Raw genomic sequence first — 9,761 nt, 5'->3', positions numbered from 1 at the left:
TTTTTTTTTTACTTTCCCCTTTCCTTTTATCTTCCTTTTATTTTCCCCCTTCCCTTTCATTTCATCGAAAAAAAAAATTCCTCTAATTTCACCATTTAATTAACAAAACAAATCAATGCTTCAGTTGCACAAACACTTGCAACTGTAATAATGATACAAAAATGCTATCGACTTTGCCTCTTCTCCACCTTTTTTTTAAAAAAATAAAATAAAATAAAAATATATGTATATTCGTTGAGGAAATGATGCTTGTGTTCGTGTAAAAGTGCATTTTGTTTTCTTCATTTTGTTTGTTTGTTTGTTTATTGTAATTATATGATGTGATTGGTGGAACATTTGTTATTTTAAGTATTGTTGTTGTTGTTGGTGTTTTTTTTCTTTTTTTCTTTTGAGTTTTAATGTTGTGTCGGCCAGAGTCATATATCCCTTTTTTTTTAAAAAAAAAATCATTTCTTCTTCAGTTATTCCCTTTCTTTCTTTTTCTTTTTTCTTTTCATCTCATCTCATCTCGACTCGACTGTCATTCCCTGTTTAATTCTTTCCACCCTCTGTTATTGTTATTTTGGTTTGTTTTTGTTTGTTTGCTTGCTTGTTTATTTTCCTCTCTTCGAACAGGAAAAAAAAAAAAGTCAACAACAACAACAACAACAACGACAACGAATAACAAAAAAAAATTACATACATTCGCCATTCATTGAAAAATGAAAACAACCAAAACACACGATGCCTCCCCTTCGCCACAGTAAGATAACAATAATAGTGACAATAATGTTGATGATGATCATAACAATAATACGCATAAGTATATAAAATAACGGGAAAAGAAGAGGGAAGGAAGAAGCGAAGAAGCGAAGAAACGAAGAAACGAAGAAGAAGAAAGAAATTAGTTGTAATATACATGATAGTATTTTATTCCTTTTCCTTTTTTTTTCTTGAATTTTTGCTTACTTTTTCTTGTTTTTGTTCTGTATTAATAAAAATGACTCATCTATAAATATATACATGACACGCCACATATATGGGCCCAAATTTTTAAAAAAACGCCGAGGCGCACATTCTTCTTTATTTTTCTTGTGTTTCGTTTTATTATTCTTCTTTCCTGTACTCCGTCGACACCGCCCCCTCCCCTCCCCCCTTCCCCCCTCTCCTCTCTTTCTTTCTTTTTTTTTCAAAAAAAAAAAGGAAATTTCCCATTATTTTCCTCTCATCACCACAACTTCACGCCTAACTTAACTTTTTCCTTCCTTCTTTCCTCTCCTCCCTTTTGTTTTTCCCCTCTCTTTCTCTCTTTACATAAATATATAAATATGTTGACTCAAGTACACCCTTTGTAATATTTATAACGACAACTGCGAGCTTTTGCGATGCGACAGCGGGATTCCATTAACCGCTACCCGCATCATCTCACACCATCCCCTTCTTTTTATATTATTTTATTTTTTCCTTCTTTCCTTCATTTTTCTTTAATTCCGTCTCTCTCTCTAATGCCATTCATCTTCTGAACACTTCCCCCCTTTGCTCCATCATTTGACTGAGGGGAATTTCCAGATGCACAAAAACTAACAGCAGCAGCAACAACAGTAGTAATAATAATAACAACAATAATAATAATAACAATCGAGTAAAGCCACATCAAGTAATGCGCGGAAAATTGGAACAATGCGTGACTGTTGTCATTGTGGTGACTTTCAACTCATTGATTTGTAGTTGTTGTTGTTGTTGTTGTTGTTGTTTTTTGGTATCTGTCTTTTCTCTCCTTTTCTTCTATTCGCTTCTCTTCTCTTTTTTTTTTTTTCTTTGTGTCTTGTCTCGTTAACTTTTTGCTTTCTTTGTCTAATGCACCCTTTTTCTCCTCCTTTCCAACTCCTCGTTCATTTGTTCGATCATTCATTTTCTTCGTGTTTGTCATTTCCACCTCCGCAATCCTTTTCTTCCTTCTCTCACTTTTTAGGCTTTCTGCATCCTTCAAACCGACACATAAACCTCCACCACCTCAAACACTTGCCATAAGGAAGGAAAAAAAGAAAAAAAAAACACAAACAAATACACAAACACACACACAAAAAAAAAAAAACGCAATCTGTGCTGTAACGTGTTTCCTGCGGTGGGTAACGGAGCGTCGTGTTTGGGTTTCTTTTTTTCAAAAAAAAAAAAATCTCCACAGCCTAATTACACATATGATAGTCAAATTTTTTTTTCCTCATCCCTCCTCCCTTTCCATATCCCTCTCACATCTTTTATTTTTATATCACATTTTGTTTGGGGGGCTCTTGATTGCTTTTGTTGTTGTTGTTGTTTTTCTTTTCTTTTTCCCTCCCCCCCTTTTTCGTTTGTTTGGGCTCGCTTGAGTGCGTTCCATTCCCCCCTTTTGTTTACTATCGGTTTGCTTTGTACAGTCACGCATCTTCAAATTACCGCTGCGCTCCTTGTCTGCCTCCCAATTGTGTAATGGGCAGTTCACCCTCTTTCTCTCTCTTATTCTCTTCTTCTCTTATTTCCTTCTTTTCTTTTTTTTTTCCTTCTCCTTTTCTTCTATCTTCGTCTCTTTAGACGGGATGTTCATCTTCCTTTTCAGATCCACGCCGTTGCTGCTGTTGTTGTTGCTGCTGCTGCTGATCCGCACGGCCCTCTTGCAACGTGTCATGAATCCGCTTTAGTGTCCAGTCAAAAACATAATCCACATGATAACCTTCACGCACAAAAAGCTCACGGAAGAGACGTTTCAAATAACTGTAATCCGGTTTGTCCTCAAAATGTAGACTACGGGTGTAGTTCAAATATGCCGCAAACTCAGCAGGGAAGCTCCTGCAGAGAGTCTCTACGGATGTGGTCTGCTTCCTATCAGAAATACGGGCGTACTTCTCCTGTTTGGTGTGTGCCTTTAAACCCTGCCACGGCAGTGAGCCACGGAGGAAATACATGAGGATATAACCGATACCTTCCAAATCATCACGTCGGCTCTGCTCAATGCCAATATGTGTGTTGATGGAACAGTAACGTGCCGTCCCAGTTAAACTTTTGCCTTCCTTGTATGGAATGTGCTGATGTGTTCGTGCATCACGGTACTTCTTTGCAAGTCCGAAGTCAATGATGTACACGTGATGGCCCTTCTTTCCCGTTCCCATTAGGAAGTTATCAGGTTTAATATCACGGTGAATTATACTCTTACTGTGGACAAATTCAATACGCGCAATCATCTGCTCCGCTAACATCAGCGTTGTTTTCAATGACAGCCGACGACCACAGAAACTGAAAAGATCCTCCAATGAGGGCCCGAGAAGATCAATAACCATCACGTTAAATTCCCCTTCTACGCCATGGTAAAGAACATTAGGAATACCCACAACACCGCCACCAGCGTTGAGAACGCGGTAAAAGCGGGCCTCAAAGGCAAGTTGCGGGTGGCGGGTTTTTACCTGCTCCAACTTGATGGCAACCGGATCACCTGTTTGAATATTTGTCCCCCGGAATATTTCACCAAACGAACCGGAACCAATTTTTTGCCCGATGCGGAATCGGTTTCCCACACGAAGCTCTACGCTCATTGTTTATAACCGACAGTTTCTGTTTTTGATTCTCTTTCTTCTCTTTTTTTTTGTTTGATTTTCGTTGGATTATTGCCGCTGTCACCGCTGCTCTTGCCGCTGCTGTTGGGGTTGTTGTTTATTTAATCTATAATTCCTCCTCAGCTCGTCGCGACCTGTTGCTGTCGCACACCTTTCTTATAAAATAATTTCAATCACCTTCGCGTGTCCTCCTTCTATCCTTATTTTACTTTTTTTTGTAGAATTTGTTTGTTTGTTTGTTTGCTTTTCCTCCTTTAATTTTTTTTCTCCTGCTTTTGTTGCTCGTTTTGTTTTTTCCTTTTGTCCCTTTGCAGTCCTTTATTATTTGTTTTTTTTTTCTCGTTTCTACCTCCGTTTCTAAAACCACGTAATGTTTGACCCGAAAACGGAAACGAAAGGATAATTATAATAATAATAATAACAATAATAATAATAAAGGAACAAAAAAAAGGAGGAAAGGAAAGGAAATATGAAAGGACTGTTAGTTTATGAAACTCATTGCAAATGCACTTTTCTTTTTATTTGTAAAATTATTATATATTCATGAGGAAACAGAAATATGAGAGGAAACGGACCCAGAAAAAGAAAAAAAAGGAAATATGACCGCCAGTTATGTACACTATCACGAGTTGCGGAAGGCAGGAATAGGGAAAATAAAATCTGGGGAAAAAAAAAAGAAAAAAAGGAAAACGTGCGAGTCAAACAACTTGAGAGAAATAATAGCACTTTCAGAAATATATATATATAAACATATAAACATATAAACATAAACATATATATGTATATATATTATATGTTCATGTATGTATGTATGTATCCGTGTTTTCCTTATCCTCCTAACAACAATAATTATGAAAATAAAAAAAAGAATTAAACGAAACAATAAACAAATTGACCCCACATTTCTTCTGCAACACCCATTGCACTTTCCCCGAAAGTATGTGTGCCTATTCCCCACCATATCTCCACCTAAAGCAGAATTAACGACAAAACAAAGCAGCCAAAAAAAAGAAGAAAATAAAATAAATAAAGACTTATCATCTATTTTATATTTTTTAAAAGAAGAAAAAGGAAGAAATCGTTCTGTTTCACACCGCACACTCCTGACATACACACAAAATCTCTCCCTTCGTGTATTATTTATTTGATTGTCCCTTACATATTGCATTAAAAGTTATATATATATATATATATATATGTTATTATCATTTTTGTTACATTCATGCAGTACAAACGTATGGTGAAGGCTCGTGTGAAAGCGTTTACATAAACTTGAAACAGGCCCATAAAGGCTTCACGTTGCATTACAAGTGATAGCAACGACCATAACAATACAAAAAAAAAACAGTTAAAAGAAAAATCAGCAAAAGGTAAAGCAACTAACAGAATACTGTAAGTTCTTATTTCATGGCAAAACGACCTCGAATATATCACCTCACTAACACATCGTTGTTCTCATCCCTACTTTTATTTTTCTTTCGTTTTCCCTGTTTCCCTCATCTTCCTCATCCATAAAAGGAAAAAAAACAACAATGAAATAACGATAATAACAGTAATAATAGTAATAATAATAGTGGTAGTAACAGTATTATTAAAGGGAAAAGAAAGGGAAAGGGAAATATAAAACGGTCGCGTATATTAATTCTTCCCCATTTCCATTATGTCCCCCACTTTTCTCCCACAGATTCACACACATATAATTCACTTCGTTGGTGTGGTGTAAAATAGTCAAGTATTTTTACATCCCCTTATGAGGGGAAGGTAAAGCAAAACATATGAAAAGAAATGGTGAAGTGGTGAACCAAAAAGGGAGAGGAAAATACGCGATCCGGTGGATTAGTACACGGAGACATAAAACAAGAGGAGAGAGGGAAAGAAAAAAAAGGGGGAGGGCCGACAGGCTTCAGCACACGGGCACATATATAAAATGTACGTAAACAGATATGTTAGTTCGCGCGCAAGCGAAGCTTGGAGAGAACAATGGAAATGAACAAATAACAACAATAATGATAGTACCAATAACAATAATAATAATAATAATTGGTTGTGTGTTATGGGGTTAAAAAATTGCTCCCCATCATTCGGTGTCATCACTCTCCTCATCACCGTCTTCAAGCGCAGCATCACTGGAGGGATGTAATGTGTCATGAATCCGCTTTAGTGTCCAGTCAAAAACATAATCCATATGATAACCTTCACGCACAAAAAGCTCACGGAAGAGACGTTTCAAATAACTGTAATCCGGTTTGTCCTCAAAATGTAGACTACGGGTGTAGTTCAAATATGCCGCAAACTCAGCAGGGAAGCCTCGGCAGAGAGTTTCCAAGGGAGTAGACATCTTCAACTTTGCAAGTCGCATATATCGTTCCCTCTTCGTAGGTGCCTTTAAACCCTGCCACGGCAGTGAGCCACGGAGGAAATACATGAGGATATAACCGATACCTTCCAAATCATCACGTCGGCTCTGCTCAATGCCAATATGTGTGTTGATGGAACAGTAACGTGCCGTCCCAGTTAAACTTTTGCCTTCCTTGTATGGAATGTGCTGATGTGTTCGTGCATCACGGTACTTCTTTGCAAGTCCGAAGTCAATGATGTACACGTGATGGCCCTTCTTTCCCGTTCCCATTAGGAAGTTATCAGGTTTAATATCACGGTGAATTATATTGTTACTGTGGACAAATTCAATACGCGCAATCATCTGCTCCGCTAACATCAGCGTTGTTTTCAATGACAGCCGACGACCACAGAAACTGAAAAGATCCTCCAATGAGGGCCCGAGAAGATCCATAACCATCACGTTAAAATCTCCCTGTACGCCGTAATGAAGAATATTAGGAATACCCACTAAGTGATCCCCTCCCGCTCTTCTGAGATGATGATACATCCACACCTCCGACCGCAGCCGCTGCTGACCGCGCGCCGGCTCCAACTTCACCACAATATGCTCACCTGTTTGAATATTTGTCCCTTGGAAAACATCACCAAAAGAGCCAGATCCTATTTGCTTTACAACGTGGTACTTCCCACCAATCAGCGTGTTGCGACTAATGCGCCCGTCGCCACCCATTCCTTTAACACCTATATGTAACGATATTATACAATATTCAACGCTACCTCCTTTTATTACTCCACCTCCCTCTTAGTCTAATATATATATATATGTGTGTGTATGTCCGTTTTCAGTGACTCCTTCGTGTGCCTATCTACTTCCTACCACTGCAACTGATGCTTCCGCAGGCGCTCCCGTTTACGCCAGTGCTTTTGGTTTCACCTTTTGTTCTGCCTTCTTGTTGTTGTCGCTGTTGTTCAGAAATTTCCGTCACCCCCTCTTTTTTCCACCCCACGCTATTAATTGCTCCTTTTCAACTCCAAGCACACCCCTCAGTGGAGGGACCTTTTTTTTTCTGTCCTCTCGACCACCGCTGCCTTGCCGAAGAGATTTTTCAGTCCTCTTTGGGTTCGTTTCTTCTTCGCAGTGGCGGTTGGGGGCCGCGGGAGTCTATAGAAGGTAAATTATGGCCTGTTAAGTCGGGAAACCAAACTAAATGTTTTGGTGTTAGTCCTACACAACCACACGGCTATCCTACCCCCCCCCAAGCTCTTTCTTTTGTTGTCCCTTTTCTTCCCCCGCCCCCCTACCTGATTGTCGGTATGTTTGTTTTATTTACACTGTTTTGTCCGTTGTTGCTTTTTAATCCTGCACGCACTCTTCTGTTGCTTTATCTTCCAGTTATGACCTCTTTATGCTTGAGGTTCTTGTGTCTTGTCCAAGACCCCTCCTTCTCTTCTTTTCCTCCTTCGTTAAAGTCCCAAATATATATATATATATATATATATGTTCCTTACTCGGTACCGTTGAGTCCCTCTTCTCCAAAGTTACAAGGAACAAAACCAAAGGATGAAAGAGAGCTGATGTGAATGAATGAGGCAACATTAATAACGATACAAAACCAAACACAAAGGGGGAATAAGAACCATGGAAAGACAACAGAGATCCCTCACTGTCAGCAGCACAGAACGGTGCCCCTTACGGGAAAGAGATGGAGAGAAACCTGACGCTAGGAACAGATACCGGAAATATATATACACATATAATTATACACGCATATGAGCAAAAAAAAAAAATACTACCACAGGTAGGCAGGAGGGAAAGAACACATTAGCAGAGGTCCTTATAATCTCCCCTGCACTACTGCCATACTTCCTTCCGCTGCACTCAGCTCACAAAAAGCAGTTTCATAGCCTTCCACTGGTCTCCACTCTCCGCTTTTTTCCCTATAGGCTCTGACACTATTCCTTACAAATAATGCATGGCGGCCACACGCTCACACACACACACACACACACGCACACACACGCATTTTCCTTCCCCTCCCCCTCTTTTCTTGTCACCTTTTCCTCACCGCAGAGACGCACACACAGCGGGCGCTCTCTCAGTGGATGAAAAGTGACCAACGTATTAGGAGCGTCGCCTGACTTCTTCATCTTCGCTGTCTTCACCATCATCACGCCCCACGTATTCCGTAGATGCTCCACCATAATATCTGTTTGCTCTACTCCCCTGTCCTCCTTCCATCGCACTGTTCCGTAAAGCCCTTCGGTTCTCCTCTTCTTCATTCTCAGCGAGCATTTGTGCCATTGTGCGTACCCGACTGTTGGGTGGGCGTGCCGCACGAGTGGCCGATGTTCCCGACGCCTGAGGGGCAGTTGACGAGTTGCCGAAGCCACTCGCGCGGCCAAACCACGACGAAACCATGCCAAATACTTCAGTCGCACCCGATTTTACCTGACTGGTAGCTGCTCCATAGGAAGGAGCGCCCGTCGGAATGACACGCACAACTGAGGAATTGCGCATTCCAATGGTCTCAAGAGTCCGGGTTTCCTCCTCCACGGTAAAGCGATGTGGTGGATACGGTCGCGCGAAGACAAACTCGTTGTGCTCCAGTAAAGTTGCCACCTGTTCACGCACATTCGCAGCCAAAGTGGCGGTGGAGCTATCAAGCCCACGCACCGTGTAGGTTTCGCCGTTGGGTAGACCGCAGCGCAGGTCTATGCCATTAGAGGCACTTTGGGAATCTGCGGTAGCCACTGCTGTTTTATCTCCTTCGTCATTTACTGTGCTAGAACCGCACGGCGGGTGTTCGGTTTGTTTCCCTTCTTCAGGGCCACTAACCGTCTCAGTCTCCAGCCGCTCATCAGAGCCGCCGCCTCTGTATTTAACACGGCACCCTTCACCATCACGACATTCCACCACACTCCTCTTACTGTGAGGTGCCTCGTCACTATCACCCTTAGCGACACCACCCTCATCTTTGTCTCCGGCCCGTTTCTCCCCCATTTGAGATGGTACTGCAGGATGAGTCCGTGTTGTATCACCAGCAGGGGCGGCACGCGCCGCAGGAGTAACGGCAACCGTGGAGAGCGCTCCGAACCGCGGTGCTCCAGCATCCTGAGGTTGAGACAGCAACAAACGCTGCTGTGCCGCATTCATGTCTCCCACTTGTGTGAGAAATGTGCTCCGTGCCCCAGTCGACTCCGGCACCTGAAGCGCCTGAAACGATGTGCGAAGTACGTTGCTGATGTTTGCAGGAGTCAAGTTGGGTCCGTGCAACGCGACGCGTTCCATCCCACTCTGCTTCGGCGAAAAAACAAAGAGACAAGGAGCAACATCTTTGGCCTCTGGAACGGCGGCAACGAACAATTCATGAGCAGCCGATCCTGCAACAATTAGGTGCACAACCACCACGCTGTCGAGTCTTGACTCTTTCAGAAACACTTCCAGGGCCCGGCGCTGCAGTGGCCCGCTGTGTTGGATGGCTTCGGAACTGAAACGGAAGTTGGGGTTGATTACCTTCTTGCCATGCACTCGGCCAGAGGCGTAAAACTCTGGGATGTCGTCGCAGTTTAGTGAACAGGTAGCTGCGGCCGCTGCTGAGTCAGCGCTGTTCACAAGAATCAGGAGCGGCGCGCGCCATTTGTTCACGTACGCGAGCGCCGCATCAACGTTCTCACAAACGTACATCGCGGTGGTGTAACCTCTGCCAGAAACCTATTAAAGCAGAATAGGAAAGAGAAAAACAAATTTTTTCTTGTATTACATCCACGCCTTTTGTCGTGTTATGGCTTACCTTGGCGCATGTTTGTGAATTACACGGTTATTTTCTCACTGCTTGCAACATAACACATTTCAAT

The 9,761-nt window shown here is 41.9% G+C and overlaps 3 protein-coding genes across 3 annotated transcripts, besides 26 other annotated features; all 3 read right to left on the bottom strand.

Moving 5' to 3' along the window:
* Positions 1-63: part of a sequence feature (GA-rich) that runs on past the window's edge.
* Positions 1-9,761: part of a sequence feature (sequence corresponds to BAC RPCI93-28F8) that runs on past both edges of the window.
* Positions 190-225: a sequence feature (AT_rich).
* Positions 566-599: a microsatellite.
* Positions 631-667: a microsatellite.
* Positions 818-883: a sequence feature (CT-rich).
* Positions 1,120-1,160: a sequence feature (G-rich).
* Positions 1,235-1,291: a repeat region.
* Positions 1,421-1,442: a sequence feature (AT_rich).
* Positions 1,574-1,618: a microsatellite.
* Positions 1,702-1,733: a microsatellite.
* Positions 1,746-1,794: a sequence feature (GA-rich).
* Positions 2,009-2,074: a sequence feature (T-rich).
* Positions 2,275-2,311: a sequence feature (A-rich).
* Positions 2,464-2,548: a sequence feature (A-rich).
* Tb927.5.800 (casein kinase, putative) lies at positions 2,547-3,545 on the bottom strand (the record flags this gene model as incomplete). Its single annotated transcript, XM_839661.1, has 1 exon — positions 2,547-3,545. The coding sequence occupies one exon, from the start codon at positions 3,543-3,545 to the stop codon at positions 2,547-2,549; it is 999 nt and encodes a 332-aa protein (XP_844754.1).
* Positions 2,582-2,615: a microsatellite.
* Positions 3,790-3,812: a microsatellite.
* Positions 3,825-3,913: a sequence feature (A-rich).
* Positions 3,966-4,002: a microsatellite.
* Positions 4,003-4,044: a microsatellite.
* Positions 4,301-4,383: a microsatellite.
* Positions 4,742-4,764: a microsatellite.
* Positions 5,103-5,154: a microsatellite.
* Positions 5,560-5,607: a microsatellite.
* Tb927.5.790 (casein kinase I, epsilon isoform, putative) lies at positions 5,644-6,636 on the bottom strand (the record flags this gene model as incomplete). The annotated part of the gene is made up of 1 exon (XM_839660.1): positions 5,644-6,636. One exon carries the CDS (start codon positions 6,634-6,636, stop codon positions 5,644-5,646), a length of 993 nt encoding a protein of 330 aa, XP_844753.1.
* Positions 7,383-7,406: a microsatellite.
* Positions 7,888-7,929: a microsatellite.
* On the bottom strand, positions 8,029-9,591 carry Tb927.5.780 (hypothetical protein, conserved; the record flags this gene model as incomplete). Its single annotated transcript, XM_839659.1, has 1 exon — positions 8,029-9,591. The coding sequence occupies one exon, from the start codon at positions 9,589-9,591 to the stop codon at positions 8,029-8,031; it is 1,563 nt and encodes a 520-aa protein (XP_844752.1).

Source organism: Trypanosoma brucei, chromosome 5 (assembly GCF_000002445.2).
Source record: "Trypanosoma brucei brucei TREU927 chromosome 5, complete sequence".
NCBI classification, from domain to species: domain Eukaryota; phylum Euglenozoa; class Kinetoplastea; order Trypanosomatida; family Trypanosomatidae; genus Trypanosoma; species Trypanosoma brucei.
This window is presented reverse-complemented; position numbering and strand designations above follow the sequence as displayed.